At 31.4% G+C, this 20430-nt stretch overlaps 1 protein-coding gene across 1 annotated transcript; it reads right to left on the bottom strand.

Annotated features, from left to right (window-relative positions):
* Nucleotides 1-1611: 1611 nt before the first annotated feature.
* On the bottom strand, nucleotides 1612-17919 carry LOC129917027 (fatty acid synthase-like). The gene is made up of 10 exons (XM_055997329.1): nucleotides 17575-17919; nucleotides 12172-12485; nucleotides 10078-12099; nucleotides 9582-10008; nucleotides 6657-7913; nucleotides 5979-6591; nucleotides 5632-5909; nucleotides 3548-3897; nucleotides 2408-3488; nucleotides 1612-2344 (listed from the first exon to the last, which is right to left on the bottom strand). The coding sequence occupies exons 1-10, from the start codon at nucleotides 17740-17742 to the stop codon at nucleotides 1727-1729; spliced, it is 7128 nt and encodes a 2375-aa protein (XP_055853304.1). The 5' UTR covers nucleotides 17743-17919; the 3' UTR covers nucleotides 1612-1726.
* Nucleotides 17920-20430: the final 2511 nt, after the last annotated feature.

Genomic DNA, 20430 nt, shown 5'->3' with positions numbered 1-20430 from the left:
AAATCCGAAAAAAATTAATTTTTAATTTTTTGACATACATAAGTAGGCCTGTTCATTGCGAATTCGTATCTGTAAACCAAAGCTTGTTTCGAGACTTTGATCCGAAAATATCTGCTTCCGAATGTACACAAAAAATGATTTTTTTCGAAAATCCGAAAAAAATAATTTGTAATTTGTTTACATTTATGTACATAAATAAATAGGCCTGTTCATTGCAAATTCTTATCTGTAAACCAAAACTTGTTTCGAGGCTTTGATCCGAAAATATATATTTCCAAATGCAAAACAAAAATTTCGATTGCAAATAATTCAGCAACCAGACCTCCAAGAAACTTTTGGTTTTCAGCTATGAATAGAACTTCAAGAGACCTTTCTTTTGATGTGTCACTCGATTACTTTCGAAGAATTTGTTTTTAAATTCCTTTTTTTAGGCAAGGGGTTAACCTTGATTTTTTTTCGAAAATCCGAAAAAAATAATTTTTAATTTTTTGACATACATAGGTAGGGCTGTTCATTGCGAATTCGTATGTATCTGTAAACCAAAACTTGTTCCGAGACTTTGATCCGAAAATATCTGCTTCCGAATGCAAAATAAAAATTTCGATTGCAAATAATTCAGCAACCAGACCTCCAAGAAACTTTTGGTTTTCAGCTATGAGTAGAACTTCAAGAGACCTTTGTTTTGATGTGTCACTCGATTACTTTGGAAGAATTTGTTTTTAAATGCCTTTTTTTAGGCAAGGGGTTAACCTTGATTTTTTTCGAAAATCCGAAAAAAATTAATTTTTAATTTTTTGACATACATAAGTAGGCCTGTTCATTGCGAATTCGTATCTGTAAACCAAAGCTTGTTTCGAGACTTTGATCCGAAAATATCTGCTTCCGAATGTACACAAAAAATGATTTTTTTCGAAAATCCGAAAAAAATTATTTGTAATTTATTTAAATACATAAATAAATAGGCCTGTTCATTGCAAATTCTTATCTGTAAACCAAAACTTGTTTCGAGGCTTTGATCCGAAAATATCTATTTCCAAATGCAAAACAAAAATTTCGATTGCAAATAATTCAGCAACTAGACCTCCAAATAAATTTTCGTTTTCAGCTATGAATAGAACTTCAAGAGACCTTTCTTTTGATATGTCACTCGATTACTTTGGAAGCATTTTTTGATTTTGATTTTTTTTTTTCGAAAATCCGAAAAAAAATAATTTGTAATTTTTTTAACTTAAAAAGATAGGCTTGTTCAGTGTGAAATCATGTCGGTAAATGTAAGCCAATGAAGTAAAATAGTTTTTCAGCGATCACAATACATTTTTAGAACCAATTGGATACATTTCAAGAAAATTCGATTGTTTAAATTACTGCTCCACTACGGGAAGGCATTGAGATCAACAAATTTTAATCACGTCTTGCTCCGTTTTAGATCTGTCATCCTCTTTATTCTAAACTTTCTGTTAATATCTTACCAGTTAGTTATTTAAAATGTTTTGATTAACAAGTCTATTCATCAAATAAGGAGACGTATATACACCACAGTGAACATTCGATTTGTTTTCTGTCTATTTAAGTGCTTCGTAAAATGTAAAAGACAATAAAAACACCAACAAATTTTTAATTTTCTCCTTTGAACCTTTTAATTCAAAACTTTAACAATATTTTCTATACATTTTTTTTAATATAAATCACAAAAATCTTCATCATCTTCTTCAGCTAAATAAGACAATTAATCCGTAAACATAAACTCATCAATTGCCTGCGTTAATTCTGGATTCTCTAAAACCGTATAATGATTACCTTCGATTGTCCGAATTGCAACTTCATTATTTGTTAACAATTTTAATCCATAATCTTTTGATGCATTTGACATGAGTGGACAAGAAGGTTTTATCAAGCAAATTGGTGCATTGAATCGTTTAAATGTTGCCAAATCAATTTCACTAATGAAACGAGTACGCTGAATCACAGCACTCGTAACCGATGTTATGTATCGTTCGCTAAAAACTTTCTGACGTCTTACATATTGCTGGAAAGCTATCATTCGTCCTTCAAAGTCATGAATGTTTGAAAAGATTTTTATGGTCTTTTCTATACTTTCTTCTGGTAAAATAAGATTAACAATTTTCGAAAGTATCATCGAGTCAAGATTGTCACTTGTGTCAAGGGCCTCCTTATAAGATTTAAATAGTGCTGATAAAACCGATGGTGATCCATCAATCAAGAGTATTTTTCCTTGATAACCAAGTTCTTCTAGAAGATTGGCAACTTTAGACACTATAATCGATCCATATGAATAACCAATCAACCTGTAGCTTTCATTTGGCTTCATTATTGCAACTATTTCCTAAAATAAAAATATCAATTCATAATGATTAATAGTTAGAATACAATTTAGCAATCCACTTACATTTAATGCAAATTTAGCAATTTCATCAAATGACGTCATGTTGGCAGTTTTATGCAATTGAATAATAAAAGCTGGCACTTTAATATGTTTACCCAAATTGATCCACGCTGGCCCTGATGAGCATTCGATTCCAGAGAATACAAATACTGAATATTTACCCTTTTTGGCCTGGTTAATTGGTACAACAGTTTTATCGAAATTTTTCTCATCACCCATGTTGCGAACCATTGTAGTGATCTGTAGCCTAAAGTCTTGAATGTCAAGTGTAATTTTATCATCATCTCCATGTGTTTTGCGACTAACAGAATACTCTTCTAATTTCTGGAAAGTAAGTGCTCTAAGGTCCTGAGGCGAAAGGAAGAGATCGAAATTCCTTTCGAGAGTTTGTTTGATATCCACGGCCATAAGAGAATCCATACCCAATTCGGATAATGTCGATCCATATGAAACTGATTTCGGATCTCGAATGCTCATAATATTCATAACAGTTTCTAAAAGAGTCTCAGCACCAACTTGACCTTGTCGTTTTTCAGCCACAACCATACTTGCGACCAGTGGATCTGGACATGAAAGTAATTTATCAAGCTCTGTCAGGCAAGAAGATATTCTCTGTTGTAAGGTTCCTCCGATTTCAAGATCAATTTTATCTTCAGCCATGGCAGCAACTAAACCAACTTCACCAACAGCACCCCATTGGATAGCTTTTCCTGGAAGACCATCATTAATTCTGTCTTCGATTATACGTTCCATAATTGAATTGGCCATTCCGTAGTTAGTTTGACCAACATTTCCACGACCGCATGAAACACTGGAGAAAACTACAAAATGTTCAAGTTGTGGACACATCTTGCGTGATAGCTCATCAAGATATTTGGTTGCCATAGCTTTTGGACCAAAAGATTCTTTAAACAGCTCGACACTTTGGTTTTCAAAAATTGCATCTTTAAGGACAACTGCCAAATTAAATATACCACCAATAGGACCAAGAGTCATAGCTCCTTTAATGAGTGCTTCACAGCCATTTCGGACAGCTATATTAGCTGTGCTAATACGAACTTCACAACCGTAGCTCTTCCAAGTCCTTCAAAGTAAGGATTATTAAATAAGAATCTTATAGTTAAAATAAAGTATATATCTTACTGTACTCTGTATGATTGATAACCATTAGAAATGCCACGACTTGAACTAAGAACAATTTTACGAGCACCTCTTAGAACCATCCAATCGACAAGTTCCAAACCAAAACCTCCCAATCCACCAGGTATGACATACACAAGGTCGGGTTTGAAATATATAGTAGGTAGTACTGACATCGGAAGTGTGGTTGGAGATTCGGGTGTTTCATTAACTTGAACGAGAACTTTTCCGATATGTTTGGCACTAGCAAGATAACGGAAAGCTTGTTCCATTTCTACAGCTGGAAAGACTGTGGTTGGTAATGGAACTACAATACCTTTAGCGATGTCTTTTACAACAATATCAACAAGACCCTTAAACGAAATAAAAAATATATTTGTTAAAGAGTTAATGATAAAATAAAATTTCGCTTTCATATCATTTCATCAGCAACGTACTCGATTTTGAATAGCTGAAAGTAATATAGTAATAAATTTATCCCCGCAGGTGAAGCTTGAAAAAGAAAATCAATCCAAAAAGAATAAATTGATCTTATGAATTAAAACTGTGGGGCTCTTTTGTGAGTTCTTTTCTTTTTATTTTGAAATCGGTGGTAAAGCTTAATAGACCAGTGCCGAAGCCTTCAAAAACATTAAACCCATTGCAAAAGGAGGTGAATATGATAAGAATGAAAGGAAAAATAAATTTACTGGCGAGCCGAGTTCGGGAAGTGGGTGGGTTGAGTTTTTAATGGTAAAAAATGGTATACCTATCTCGATTTCCGGCAAAACTACAAGTCATATGGAAAAAAGTTGTATGGCAAGTTGTAGGTAATAAAAAGATCTACAACTTTTGTCTCGACAATTGTATGTGAAAAATTCAAATAACCGAGTTTAGGTATGGTTTTTTATTTTTATCTTTTATCAACGTAACGGTTAAAAAAAAGACAAAAAAGATAGCTCAAGAAAACCAGCAAAATTTGTTTTTAAAGAAGCTGGTAATTTGAAAAAAAGTTTTTTTGTCATAATTTTTGAACTAAGTGTGGGCTAACGAAAAAAATTGATGTACCTACATAATTTGTTGGAATTACCAAGGTTAGTTCAGAAAGGTCTTAGAAGTTTTACTAAGCATGTAGCTTTTCTAGGTGCTTATATGGCAAACCAAAAAAATCAATGATTTTTACACTTGAAAAAATATTTGTATATTGTGGTTTTTAAGATGAATTAAGAAGGTCACTGTGGTGTATGCGTACTATTTTTTTTTTTTTGGTTAGTAAAAACTAATGCTACTTTTGCAGTTGATACCGCAATTTTGGTACCCGACAAATGTGTCTCTAAGGCAGCAGTAAAACTACAAAATGCCATCGGCACAGTGAGAGCTTGGACCGAAAAATGAGCTGTATCGCACAATCAGAGACTGCAAAGTCATACTAATTCTGAAATTGTGTCCGTCTTGAATATAAGAAACCATGTTGGAAGATTAAGAAGAACTAAGCCTCATGAGCTTATGGTCTACAAAACATGGGAAAGTATTAAAAGTTTAAACTTCCCCCAAAGTGATTTTACAAAGTTAAGAAAAAAAAATCTGATGTCGATCTTTCAAGATTGGTCCTGATTAAGAGGTGGTTTTAGTGGTTAAGAGTCCCACACTACTAGGTGTCGAATACTGCCAGGTGTCTTTTGAAGATTTCCTTTTGTCAAAAAAAAAAAAGTCGTTTGAAAAAATATAGGAATAAAGAAAAAAAAAAGTTTGGCTATCCTGGTCTAACGTTGGGCAAACGGACCACAGTGCAAAAACAACAGTTTTATATTTTAAATCACTAATCTAAGAAACTTGAACAGGTTGATTTCTCAAACTCCCTTGTCAAGAAATTCTCAGATTTCAAGGCATCTGAATTGGTTAAACAACTCATGGATGTTTTGAAAAATAGCAATTACTTAAGCTTTGCGGCAATTAAAAGTAATCTCAAAAACCAATAAATTATTTCTCTTTTCGTGAACTTTTACTTACATAATTTAAATAATTTAAATCCTACTTCATTCTCACTTAGGATTTAAATCAAATACCAATATTTCGATAGCAACAAATTTCCCACCATTGAAACTTACCTTCTCCAAGTCTGGATCATCGCGGTTCATTAACAAGTCAAGAAGAACCGAAACGAAACTTAGTTCTTTCAAAAATGGTGCCAATCCCAAACGACTATCATTTGCTAAATCAAATTTACCAATTTCCAAAAATATACCACCACGACCCAAACATCTTAATGATGCAACTAATTTTTCCTCGGCCAATGAATTTAGAACAACATCAACACCATTGCCATTTGTCTGATCTCGAATCATTGTTTCAAATGATGTATCTCTCGAATTACCAATGTTGCTTTCTGCAATTGAATTCAAAATGTTTTTTTTTAAATAAGTTGAGTTAGAAATATTTAAAAATTATTTTATACCTTTCAGTTTTGGGAAAGTTTTTAATAAAAAGTTCTTTTTCTCCACCGTACTGACTGTTGTGAAAACTTCCAAACCATATGCTTGTGCTACCCGAATAGCTGATAGCCCAACACCTCCAGTTCCAGCATGAATTAAAATACTCTTTGCCTTTCGAATATCAGCTCGAAAGAAGAATGCATAGTAAACAGTAAAGTATGTTGCTGGAACAGTAGCTGCATCACGCAATGACCATTGTGCGGGTACTTCCATGGTGTAGGGCGAATTATATTGTATATAATTAGCAACTGCAGCTTTTGGACACATACCCATTATTTTCTTGCCAGTTTTTGTATCAATACCCGAATATTCAAAACCCAGAATTGCATCCTGACCCAAACGGTTACTACTAAAAATGTCCACTGAAATACGGCCTGTCGCAATCATGATATCCTTGAAGTTCAAACTTGAATATACAACTTTGATTCGGCGATTTTGTGGACCATCCTGGCCTTGAAGCCATTTAAGTGAGGACAAATCTCCACGATGAAGTATATTTGCAAAAACAAGACCCGATTGTGGTTTAACGGGAATATTTGGAACTAGCTGAAGATGACGATATGAACCCCATTGACCCTTTTAATAAAAAAGATATGAGTTAAACCTAAAATTTTAATTATTATTCTCATCGAAAAACTTACGTTTCGGAATATATTTATGGCCAAACCCAGTGACAGTTGTCTTGAATAGAATTCATTTTGTGGGTCAAAATCGGGTGCAGTTTTATCGTCAATTATAACACAACGCGCAATAGTATTTAAGTACTCCTTGCGCAAGCAATTCACAAGACCTAGAACTCCACTGTGCTTATCTTTTTGTGAATACAAGATCAAATCTTTAGTTTGAAGTGTCTCTTGAGCTGTTTTAACCCATTTGTGTTCGGTGTCAGCCGATGAAATTTTCAAACATTTCGTTTCAACATCACGAGCTTTTACTTTTTTGCGCAAAAGCATACATTTCAAACCGCTTGTTGTCAATGGACTTATTGCCAATGTTGATAGTTCATCAGGTATTTTAGGTGCTTTATTTGAACTTACCACAAGAACTACAAAGGAGGTCTCGGTTAAACTTTTTGAATGATTCAAAATATCACCACCAGTTTGATCAATTATAAAATTGCAATCTAAATAATTCGAAATGGAACCACTTTCCACTTCAACATCTGATGGTAGATTCTCAAAGTTGTTGGAACTCAAAACGATGTAGTCTCCAGTAATCAATGGTAGATCTTCAACGGCATTCATAAAGTGTTCAATCAATGGATTCTGTGTTGCCAATGGGATAACTTCAACAATTTTCAATTTAGACAAAGCAACATTTTCCAATGCGAGCTGTATAAAAAGTCTACCCATATCTTCGGGACCCAACACAGGCGATGGAAAATGTGGAACAAAGGTATACCTTTCGAGAACGGGTAGACCGGGTGTTTTCTTACGTTGCACATTACTTTCTTCCATGCCCACAATTTCAACACCTCCGCCAACAATTCGTCGATCGATATTTGATGAATAAACATCAATGTATTTCTTATTACCAATCACACTCAAATGATGACGTCCGAAAATTCTAATTTTTTGAATTTTAACTGGAACACATAGCTCACGAGAGTCTTTTCTTAAAATCTGTGTTTGCAGCAAGCAATCCATGAATGTTACCCAATTTCCGGTCCATTTGAGGCGAGCAACATGCCCATCGCCACGAACGGTTTCGATAGCCCTAAAAGCTCCATTATAATAGTAGCCACGAAGTTTAAGTTCTTTGTAGAGATCTTTTGCGGTCATGTGGAATTCTTCTTCATAAGTGGTATCGAATGGTTGAAAGGGTATTTCGGTGGGAGTTTTAGCATCTTTGATTTCTCGAACTGTTCCGGAGGCAACCAAGCTTTCACCTTCAATGATCTGTGAGAACAAACATTTACAAAATATATAGGTCTCAGATAGATAGATATGTAGATAAAATCAAATTAGACAAGAAACCAGGAGCGCAGCACAAACTTTTGCAATAAACGGAACTTTGCATTCATAATTTAAGAACCGTTATAGGACGACCTACCCTCATCGTTTAACCAGTTGAGATTTACACATATTTTTTTTAAGGAAGTGTCTAAAAAAACAGTTTGCATATGGGTTGCCTGGCGACATTCTGTCAAGCAATAGGGTTGCCACTCTTTAGAGTTCATTTTTTGAGTTTTTTTGACAACGCCAACCTGCTTATATAATAAGTCTTAGAGCGGAATTCACAGTCGTCACTCAAGTAAAAATTTTACTCAAGTAAACATTTGCTCTTGCGTTTGGCCCACTTTAGCTACTCGTTACGTTATGAAACCTAAGGGTTTCTTTGATTTTAGCTTAAGAATACGAACTGAAGAAATTTTGAAGTAAATGAGTGAGCAAACACTCAGAAAACTCATCTCAGACTTGTGCTTGAGGAAAAATTTAACTTGAGTGACGACTCTGAATTTCGCCCTTAGAGTTGTAACAAAAAATATTATGTCAGAGAAAATTAAATTTAAAAATTTTAATATTCAGGATTTTTAGAAATTTTAAATTTTAGAAGAGTAAACTGAGATGAATTTACAAAAAGGTCAGAAAGCTGTTTCCTTAACAAAAAATTGTAGAAACAAAATTGATACTGAAATCGATAGATATTATTTATAAATAAAAGCATACAAACAAAAAATGTAAAAAACCTTCAACCCGAGATATGGACGTTTAAAAGTCAAAACTGTGAAATTTGATGTTTGAGAAATAACTCACAGAAAATCAGCACGAAAAGTATTTGAAATAATGTTTATGAAATTTAGAGAGCAAAAACAAAATAACTGGACACGTATCTGCTAAATTTTTTATTTAATTTAGTTTTTTGGCTCTTTTTTTTTTTGAAAAATTACAGATTTTTTTTTTTAAACAGAGAAATTTAAAAATATTTTTCTCGTGATCTAATACGTTTTGTAGACCATATATTGAATATTCTAAAACTGCAAACTTTGTTGTTCAAAATACCTCCAAAATCAGGGGTTGAATCACGGCACACGATTACGATCATACGTTAACGTTTTGACTATTGCTGTCTCTATTTAATCAGTAGAAAAAGAAAGGGACACATAGCAACAATACGTTAACGAACGTATGCAGTAATTCGACCCATGGATTTAGGGACAAAAAACGATTTTAAATTAAAACCATATATACTTAAATTCTATTTTGCAAACTAAATGTATGCAAATTATTATTATTAAACAAAAAAAAAATAAATAGGTTGAAATATCTTCTTTTGAGAACAGGTTCAAAAATTAAAATCGGTTGGAAATTGACAAAGCTACAATGCTTGAAGGTCTAAAAACCGTTTTTTGTCCCTTAATCCAGATTTTGGAGATAGGTACATATTTTGAAAAAAAAAAAAAAAATTATATGCAGTTTCAATGTGCCCTACAAAACGTATTAGATCACGAGAAAATATTTTTAAATTTAAATATAACTCTCAACTGGTATATAACGATGAGGGTAGGTCGTCCTATGGCGGAATCTTCTACTCTTATTGTCTTAGAAAAAGTTAAATACAATTACCTCGAAATCTCCGGTTGCATAGTGTATCATTACAGTAAGCTCCACCTTACTGTCTTCAGTTAAAGTTGTAGCTCTAACAAATCTAACATTCTCAAATTCAACTGCCCTCTCAAAAGGCGATAATGATTCATGATTCATCAATGCGAATGTCTTCCACACACACTCCAAATAATATGTAGCTGGAACTAATATCTTTCCATCGATATTATGCCCTTCCAAGTATTTAAATTCCTCTGATTTCATTGTTATAATGAAAATCTTTTCGCCACTTTTTTTCGAAATCATTTTATTGTAACTGTATACCTCCCAGTCATCACGATGATCCCATTCAATAATATCACTTATTGTATCGGTTCCACATGACACTGGCCATTCTAACTTCGGGTACAAACTTTGTACAGGTACATTCAATCCTTGGGTATGCAATCTGTAAAATAAATACGAACAAAACATTTATATCTTATTTAAGAATCGTAAAGACAAAATAGTAACTTACTTTCCCAAGGCAGTTAAAAAGTACAAATGATTGTCCTTGTTGTTTCTCTGAGTCAAACTCACATGAACTCCATTCGGAAGGGCACCCTTTAAAATTGACTGCAACAACCCATGTGGGGCAATCTCAATTGTAAGTGCATTTTGGGGAAGTAGTGCTGATGTTTCTTCGAACAGCACATAACCCAAAACATTGTTTGTATGGTATTCAGCAGAAGACATCTGGGATTCGGGACGTGACCAATGTTTTTGTGGAACACTTGTACTTAGCCATTTATGAGAGCGTTTTTTAGGATTAGGAACAATATGCTTCAAATATTTAGTAAGATCAGCAGCCAAATGAGCAATGTGTCGTGAATGGTAAGCAATATTTGAGCATGCAACTTCCCTAGCAAAAATATTCTGAGCTTTAAGCTGTTCCACAAATGCTTTAACATCATCACATGGACCGGAAATTGTACAAGATTGAGCACTGTTGTGGCAAGCAACTTCAATTGATTCGGGAAGCATTCCTCGAATTTCGCTATATGATAGACCAATTGCTGCCATTGAACCTTTTATCATTTTTTTCTCAACACTCACTTTGCCTCTATAATATGCAGCCAAAATCATCTGTTCAGCTGTAAAGCAACCATCAGCATAAGCACAACCCAATTCACCCACAGAATGACCAATTATATAATCTGGCTCCATGCCAAATGATTTAAGAATATCCACCAAAGCAATTTGAGTTGCTGCTATACCAACGAACGAGTGTAAAATGTTATCAAACATATTGGGATCATCTGCTGTTAGAATCTTGATTAGATCCACACCGGCTGGTTTGAGAGCATTATAGCAGCGCTGAATTGACTGCTGGAACTGGGGAATTGCCATCAAAGCTGCACCCATTCCAGACCATTGCGAACCCATTCCGCTGAATACCCAAACGATGGGCCTTTTAACTCCAGTAAAATGCTCAATTTCCTTTGCATAAGAGAATGGCAACTTCATACCATTACCTTGCATTAAGTTAAATCCCCTGAAAACCATTCCAGGAATTCCACCATTCTGAACATTGTGCAATAATGCAATGTATTCAGCATCAAGTGGTTTACTTTCTAACTTATTAAATACTTTATCCACCGCCTCTTTGGTCCGTCCTGACCATAAGAATAATGTTGGAAGACTTTTCTCTGGAATTCCTCCTTGTATTTTCTTCTTTTCATGTTGTTTTAATAAAATATGAGCATTTGCCCCACCAAAACCAAATGAATTCACACCCACATACGGCTTCTTCAATTCCATAGCCTCATTAACGACAATCATGCGACCCTCTTGAAGTGCTTCAATCTCTTTTCTAGGTTCATCAAAATGTATGTTTGGTGGAATCATTCCAGATTGAAAAGCAAACATAACTTTTACAATTGAACAAATACCAGAAGTTGGTTCCGTATGACCAATGTTCGATTTGACGGAACCAATTAGCAAAGGTTCTGTACGTTGTTTGCAGATGGCATTGTCAATTGCAAGACACTCTTCTGGATCTCCAACAACGGTTCCCGTACTATGTGCCTCCATGTAGCCAATTTCATCAGCTGGTATTCTAATGTCATTGTAAAATTCTCGCAAAAGTTTTTCCTGGATTTTGCCCGAAGGATATGTTATGCCTTCGGCCTTGTAACCATCACAATTTGTCTTACTATGAACCAGGGTTCCATAAATTCGACAAGCATCTCGACGTCTTTGCAAGAAAATTGCAGCAACACCTTCAGAGCGAACATATCCATTAGCTTTCTGATCGAATGGCGAACAATTACCACCGTGGGAGAGTACTCCTAGACGAGCAAAATGTATTGTTGCATTAGGATGCAGAATTAAGTTGGTGCCACCAACTATAGCTGCATCAATTTCTCCACTTCTGAGTGCAGCATATGCAACATCAAGACCATACATCGAACTCGAACATGCTGTGTCTAAGTATAAAGATGGCCCATGCAAACCTAAACTGTAGGAGATCCTATTTGCGTACATTGCTCGGCTGCAACTATTTTTAACAAACAAATAAAAAAATGAATTGTCGTTTTTGAAACCTAAATTAGAAAAATAAAGAACCTACCCGGTCATAGCAAAGGCACCCTGTGATGCAGGATCATTCATTACATTTTTCTCAGATTCTGAGAAACAAGAAGCAATGTAGACACCGGTTCGTGTGCCTCGAATTGAATTTGGGTTGATTCCAGCGTCCATGACAGCCATGTAAGCTTCTTCAAGTATCAAACGGCACTGCGGGTCCATAGTATTAGCCTGCATATGATGAACACCAAAAAATGTTGCATCGAATTTATCTATACGATTAATTCGACCACATCTTTTTGGAATTTCCGGATCAATATGTTTCCAACGTTTTTCGGCCTCTTCAAGCATATCAACCTACAAATATGAATATAAAAGATTTTTTTTTATTTGATCCAAAAAAAAAACAAAATCATATTCGTTAACAATTTTACAAAAACTGTCTAAACTTTCCCGAGAAAAAATGAGTACCAAAACTAGTTTAATAAAATCTAAAAGGTTACTCCCAGTTTTTTTTTTTTTCCCTTTTTTAAAACCAATTAAAAATGTATTTCAAATAAATCCAATTATCACTCACAGGTTTCATAAGTTTTGGTATCAAAACGGCGCATCCGGCGCTATTTGGGTCAATCAAACATGGTTTGCCTTGACCGCCATCTCTACCTACCTACCTACTCCCAGTTTTGGGAATGGAGGTACAACCAAAATGTTAGTATGCATTTTTATATGAATTTACGCGTCTTGTCCAATTCAAAATTACGTACCTACAACAGTTTTCTAAAAGAAATTTCAATTTTCCAAGCCAAAAATTTAATTTTTGAAAGTTCTGTTTTTGATTTGATAAAATCGGACAAGTTGTTTGGAGAAAAATAGAATTTTTTTTAACATTCAATTCGCTCTTCAAAAGAAAAGAAAATGTATGACTGAGTCGCGCACAGTAGCTCTAATGTGTGGACTTTTTATGAAAAAAAAAATATATATTTTGTTTTTTTTTTTAAGAAATTTCATTTTATGTAAAAAAATATATAATTTATAATGGCTTTATAAAAGATTTAGACCACCAAATTAATTATACTATTTGATTTCTTGTAAGTATGTATGAAATGAAATTTTTAAAGAAAAAATAAAAAATTTTCTTATATTTTCAAAGAACTGTTGACAACGACGAAATATCGTAAAAAATCATTGACCCATTTTCAAGAAATTGATTAAAACAAAAAAAAAATATTTTTTACAAAATCAAAAAATGTGTGTTTTTTTTAAATTTATTATAACAGTTATTAAAAATATTTTATTGTAAATAAAAAAATTTCTGAGTTGAAAAAAAAATTAGTGCATTAAATATTTTTTTTTAATACTCATCGAATTTCTTACAATTTTTGGCTATTTGACCAAAAAAAAAAACTTTTTCAACTATAACATTAAAGATAAATATAAGATCAAAAAGTCAAAATTGTAAGTATTAAAAGAAAATATTTAATTCACACATTTTTCATTGAATTTTGTTTTTTTTTTTTTTTTTGTTCAATGGAGAATATTTTTTGTTTGCAATATTTTTTATTGTTTTTAATGCAAAATATTTTAATTTGCAATAAAAATTTTATATTAATGCAATTTTTTTTTTATTTACAATAATTTTTTTAAATGCAAAATGCAAAAATAAATATTTTTTTGAATGCAAATATTTTTTTCAGTTGTAATAAAAGTTATTTTAATGCAAATATTTCTCAGTTGCAATACCTAAATATTTTTTTTAATGCAAATTTTTTATTTTAAAAACATTTTTTTTCTTGAATTTCAAATACATTTTTTTAAATTGATATTTTTACAATCCTGGTTTAGAATCTATGGTTTTGTTGTTAAAAAAGTTCAAAAATTAAACAAAAGTAAATAAAAAAAAAAAAATGTTTTGTTAAGTTTTGTGATTAAATTTGCAATATACTCCCAGATAATGCGAAATATCTTTTTTATGAGTGAGTGATCCGTTAACGAGATACATATGTATGAGAATAAATAAAAAAAAACTATATTAATCAAAATTGAAAAAAAAAAATAAATGCAAAAAGTTGAAATTTTTGAAAAAAAAAATTTGAACAAAAAACACAATAAATTTTACTCTTTTCGTGGGCTATTAGTCCTTCTTCAATATATTCTAATTCGTAGATACCAGTTGACGTTTCGGGTATGCTTATACCCTTTTCAGGACTCTATTAAAAAATGTCTTAAAAATATTGGAAAAGCAATAAATAATCTATACTTACAATATTCGTGTTAAATATATTAAATCTTTGTTAACCACTAAGGTTTTAAACTGCTTTGAAATTTGCTCTCCTTTGTTTTTAATATTTTAAAATTTCAATAATTGAAGTCTTGAAAAAGACTTTCGTTTTTATTAAAATTTCAAAATAATAAAGTTTAATAATTTCTATTTGATAAGAAATTCAAATTTTTTATCAAAACAAAAAACAAATCTTACCTAAATTTCTGGTCAAAAAAGATAAAATTTAATCTAACATACTTCTTTGGACAAACTGACTATAAATATTACTAAGTCCCTCACAATCTGATCTCCTGTTAACAGTTCTAGCAACATTCTCTTACTATAGTGTTTTTCCGTCTGTAAAATGTCTACGTTATTGAAATCTGGTCTATGTCCTTCATCTATACAATGTAAAGCTAACGCTGTTTTTTGTTGCGACTGTCCACTATTTATATCTGATCTATGACCAGCTATTCGATTCTTAAGTTTCTGCATAGAAGTGCCTACATAAACTGAAGGGCAATTGTTTGTCCCATCACCTAAGCATTTAATTTTATATACAATGCTTGATTTTTCATTTTTGGAAAATTCACCTTTCAAATTCGAGAACAATGAAGTTCTTAAAGTATTTACCGATTTAAATGCTAAGCGAACGTTTTCTTTATTCATTATAGGAGCATTTAACATTCTACTGGAAAGATTTGGAATGTATAGAACACTTTTGTACGATAACTGTGTAACATTTGTTACTAAATTTGTTTGAACCAACGGATTAAAATGTTGGTTCAATAATGTTTTTATTATATTTAAAGGAAATGAATTTGAAAGTAAAGTATCCATGATATTTTTAATAGAGTCCTGAAAAAGGGTTTAAGCATACCCGAAACGTCGACTAGTATCTACGAATAAGAATATATTGAAGAAAGACCTATAGCCCACGAAAAGAGTAAAATTTATTTTACTGAAAAAGGTCACGTAAGGAGGAATTAATAGCTGCGTTCCTTTGGAAATATTTATCTACTTTTCAGTACTTGAAGCAGGAGACGGACAGAATCCCGAAATCCAAAATCCAGGAAGACCAAAATCCCGAAAACCCAAAATCCCGAAAACCCAGAATCCCGAAAAACCAAAATCCCGAAAACCCAAAATCCAGAAAGGATAAAATCCCGAAAAAAACAGAAAAAATAAAAAACTCTTCAAAACTGTGTTTTACTGAAATTTTAACTGAAACATAAAATTAAAACCAATTAAAAACAATTTAAACATACAATTATTATAAGTTAAATATTAAAACTAATAATTCTCTTGATTTTAGTTCAACGATTTTCCAACTTAACTCAATCATTACAAAGCATTGCTGAAATCACAATAAGAACTTGAAATCATGTAAAAAAGAGATATTAACGGAATAAACTTATATTGTTTTTTACGTAAAACACCTTAATTTCACACTTAGGATTGTTTTCGAAACCGAAATCCCGAAAAATTATATAAAATGAAAAATTTGTGCAAATTTTCATTTTATATAATTTTTCGGGATTTCGGGATCCCATTCGGGATTTTGGGTTTTCGGGATTTTGGGTTTTCGGGATTCTGGGTTTTCGGGATTTTGGGTTTTCGTAATTTTATGTTTTCGGGATTTTGGGTTTTCGGGATTTGGGGTTTTCGGGATTTTGGGTTTTCGTGATTTCGGTTTTCGGGATCTTGTCCCCAATCCACTTGAAGCTGCTTTGAACTACTTTTTCAATATAGCAAAAGTAGTTCAAAGTAGTTTTAAGTACTAAAAAGTAGATAAATATTTCCAAAGGAACGCCGCTAATTATAAATTAATTAAAAATAAAAACACAATAGCTTTTTAAATAAATTTGATCAATGGATTTCATTTTTAAAATAGTAAAAATCAAAATTTCAAGAGATCAGAGTGTTTTTTTGTCTGTTAATTTCTTATAAATTTGTAAATATGTACTATATGGAAAATTGATTTCAATTGCAATGTCGTTTTATTTTGATAACGAAAGGGTGATTTCGATATCTACACATCATTGCAATAAGTTTTCACATCCATCTGTCTAAAATGTTAACCATATCCAGGGTTGTAAAAAATAATTTTATTTTTAATGCATTTGCTTTCTATTACAAATTTTTAAAAAAATATTTACTACAGATAGAAAAAAATTTCATTGAAAAAAAAAAAAAACATTTATTGCAACTAAAAATATTTTGCATTAAACAAAAAATTTTATTGCAAATGAAAAAAATTTGCATTGAAAATAAAAAATAAAAATAAAATAGTTTTATTGCAAATAAAAAAATTTCTGCATTGAAAAGAAAATTTCAAATGAAGAAGGGTGTAAAAAAATCCGAAACAGTGAGGTAAACTTAAGACAAGTAACAAAATTGACCTCAAGCTCACATAGGAGTTTATTTTTCTTAACATAAATGGTCACGGAGATAGAAATCATTCAAGTTTGAACATCAGGATAATAACACACAAAAAAAAAATTGTTACTTGACAATTTTAACATTTTTATTTCCTTCCTTGATAAAAAAAAAAAATAGAACAAAACAAATAGCATTTAATTCTTTTATTTCTCAAAGCTTCATTTTCAATTTCACAATAATTAACAATACCTTCCTACATTTCTTTTAAATAACAAAAAGCGAAATTCAAAATTTCAGTTTCATTTCATTTTTGCATTTCAAATATTTAAATTATTCAAAGTCTATTCACATGACTTATAATGTACAAAATCAGCATAACGTTGCACTCTCGAAAATATTGTTGATTGTAAAATTCATAAATATTCAATTGTGCAAGTTCACCTTGATATCACCCGAAAACGTGTAAAAATTATAGCCGCGAGTATTAAATGCATACAAATCTTTTACTCATGCATAAATGTAGGTATTGTATGACTTTACAAATATATTAGGTAGGTATGCCTAATCCTTTTTTAATTTTTTTTAGTGGAAATCCAATCGAAGTAATGTTTTACGCTAGCCAATGTAAATTAGAATTGTTCACTAAGATTCTGCAAAAACTAGATTACATTTGAAAGTTATTGAATTAACGTGTATGGAACATTTTTCAAAAAAAGTTGCATAAAATCTCATTTTTTTTTTTCAAAAGAAGGACTTATTAGTTTAACTTATCTAACAAAAAGTATTATTACCGATCACACTTACTTTATCATACAAATTTTGTCTGTATTCACCGATATTATCAGATTTCGGAAATTGACCCGACATTCCACTGATAACAATTTCATCTCCTTTGGATGAGGGATGCGAACGATAGTACTGCGGTCTCGATAAGTCCGGACGCGGAATATCATTTTCAGAACTCAACACCATTTTTATTTTTTGTTAATTAAGAAATATCTCAAATTATAACAAAATTATTTTAAATTCCTTTAGTTAAATTATTTTTCTAGCACTAGAAATAACTCTACACAAAAGTAAAAACCTATTCAAAAAATATATTGGAAGAATTGTTAATAGCACTCGATCGCTTAACAACAATTAAAAATTTTCAAAGCCTTCACTAGCTTTTATTGTTTCTGATTGCTTCTGTTGTGGTGTATAAATGTTCCATTCCTTGAATTTTTAATTAATTTCGAAAAACTTAGTCACACCTTCGGGCTTGAATTTGAAGGTGTATAAGTAGGTAGGTACAAATATACTCTAAATTGTATAAAATTTAATTTTTGACGTTTTTTTTTTGTTTTTGGATTTGTGCAGAAAATTTATTGTATTGCAAATTTCAATAAAATTTATTCGAAATGGATATTTGTAACTTAATTTCCTGAATGCATTACATTGCATTTAAAAATCGAATAAATCACTTTCAAATTTAAGGTCATTGCAATTCCTAAGTTTACAAAATGTAATGATTTATTAACAAATTCCCTAGACATGGATATCGGATAATTTTCGAAAAAGAAAGTTGTATTGAAAATATAGATAATTTTATTCAAATATTGAATATCACCAGTTCAGGATGTTATCTAACACCGGTGTCAGGTGGTGTCTATTCAAAAAAAAAAAAAAAAATAGTGAAAGCAATAAATATTTGTAAAACATAAACAAGTGTTTTTTTTTTTTAATTTTTGCAAAAACCACGCCACTTACAACTTTTTAAGAAATTTGGAAGCTAACTAGGTCGCAAGTATTTGCTGTTGTAAGTTAAAATTCTAATACGTGTTATTAAAATAAATTATATTCTTACAATGGACTTCAGATGGCGTTTGGATCAACCAACAAAACTTTAAATTTTTTTGGAATTTCGAAAAAGTCAGAAAGGAAAAAATGAATGAAAACCAAAAATTACTTTAAGGTCTGGTTGCAGATTTATTATTTATTCAGAAGCAGATATCTCCGGATCTAAGTCTGGAGACAAGTTTTGGTTTAGGTCAGTTTGTACTGAAAGTGGCGTTTCACTTACGTACCTACATAATTATTTTGCTTTTCGAACTAAAATCGAAGGGAAAAACGGGCACTAAAAAATGCCTTCAAATCCATCAAAGGTATCTTTAATATCTTTTCATAAAAAAAAACCAAAAGACTATTGGATTTCTGGTTGTAGAATTTTTTACAAGTATTTAATTCCTTTTTTCTTACATTCAGAAGCAGATGTTTTTGGATTAAAGTCTCGAAATAAGTTTTGGCAGATATCAGTTCGCAATGAACCTATCTATTTATGTAAAAAAAATTAAAAATTTTTTTTTTCGGATTTTGGAAAAAAAAATCAAGGTTAACTTACCCCTTGCCTAAAAAAAAGGCATTTAAAAAAAAATCCTCCAAATCCGTCGAGTGATACATCAAAAGAAAGGTATTCTTTAAGCAGTTCTGGTTGGTGAATTATTTGCAATTGAAAAAGCATTTTTTTTCTACATTCGGGAGCAGATATTTTCGGATCAAAATCTCGCAACAACACACAGAGAAAAAAAAATACTCATTTTTAACTATTTTTTAACTATTTTCATATTTAAAATCGGGATAGCTATTTTAAATAGTTAAAAATAGTTATTTTTGACTATTTTAATAGTCAATCGAAGTATTTTCCAAATTAACTAATTTAATTTTAACAATTAAAATAGTTATTTGTGACCATTTAAATAGTCAGATGGGGGGAGGGGCTATGGGACTATATACTATGCATTTTTTTCTCTCCCGCTTATCCGGGAGGTTAAATTATATAAAAAAAACCTAACCTAAAAATGAAAAAATAAATATTAAATAATTTTTTTTATTTAGAATCGTTTTTTATACAGAGTGCTCCAAAATTAATGATTCAAACGAAATATACTGAATGGCAAAAATAAGGGCTCGCAGAATATTGTAGCTTTCTCTCCCTGTTCATAAATGATTTTTGTTTCATTGAAAAATTATTTAATAATTTTGAACAATTAGGGCCAATTTTTCAATAGTCAGATAAACCTCAGATAGAGCTTATTCCTAGGAAAAAAAGTTTTTTTTTATATTGAAATTTATTCTTCTGATAGTCTAACTGACGATTGAAAAATCAGGGCTTAATAAAATAGTTATAATAATAAACTTACTTTTATTTGGAGTAACACTCTAAAAAAAAATATTGTAGGATTTGACACTGGTTTTTCTCGAAAATACACTGAGGGAAAAGCCACCATAAAACAACATACAATCAATGAAAACCACATTGATTTAACTAGTATTCGGAATGATTTTGCGTTGATGATGAACATTTTAAAATCAAAGTGGAAAAAAGTTTAATTTTTGATGGTTTCGTATCTTAAAGTCTCATAAATCAAAGTAGTTCATATTTGAAACAAAGACGTTTCAGCTTCAATTTATTTTTTTCCCTCAGTGTAGAGACTTTTGTTTAAAAAGGATTAAAAGAACAAGAGGTTTACTTCTTTTTAAACAAAAGTCTCCATTTTTGTTCCCATACGACTTGAAACTTGTACTTCGCACTGGCACGCTTCGACAAGATTTTCTATAACTATACAAAATAGTTACTTTTGACTATTTTGCTTTGGCATGTGACTATTATAATAGTTACTT

Source organism: Episyrphus balteatus, chromosome 3 (assembly GCF_945859705.1).
Source record: "Episyrphus balteatus chromosome 3, idEpiBalt1.1, whole genome shotgun sequence".
Lineage (NCBI taxonomy): Eukaryota > Metazoa > Arthropoda > Insecta > Diptera > Syrphidae > Episyrphus > Episyrphus balteatus.
This window is presented reverse-complemented; position numbering and strand designations above follow the sequence as displayed.

Bases quoted from the DNA above. Each gene is read 5' to 3' on its own strand.
- LOC129917027 (XM_055997329.1), bottom strand. From the start codon at position 17,742: ATGGTGTTGAGTTCTGAAAATGATATTCCGCGTCCGGACTTATCGAGA. The intron at 12,486-17,574 runs GTAAGTGTGATC...TCATATTTGTAG, and splicing joins GACAAAATTTGTATGATAAA to GTTGATATGCTTGAAGAGGC. The intron at 3,489-3,547 runs GTAAGATATATA...CTTACTTTGAAG, and splicing joins TATCAATCATACAGAGTACA to GACTTGGAAGAGCTACGGTT.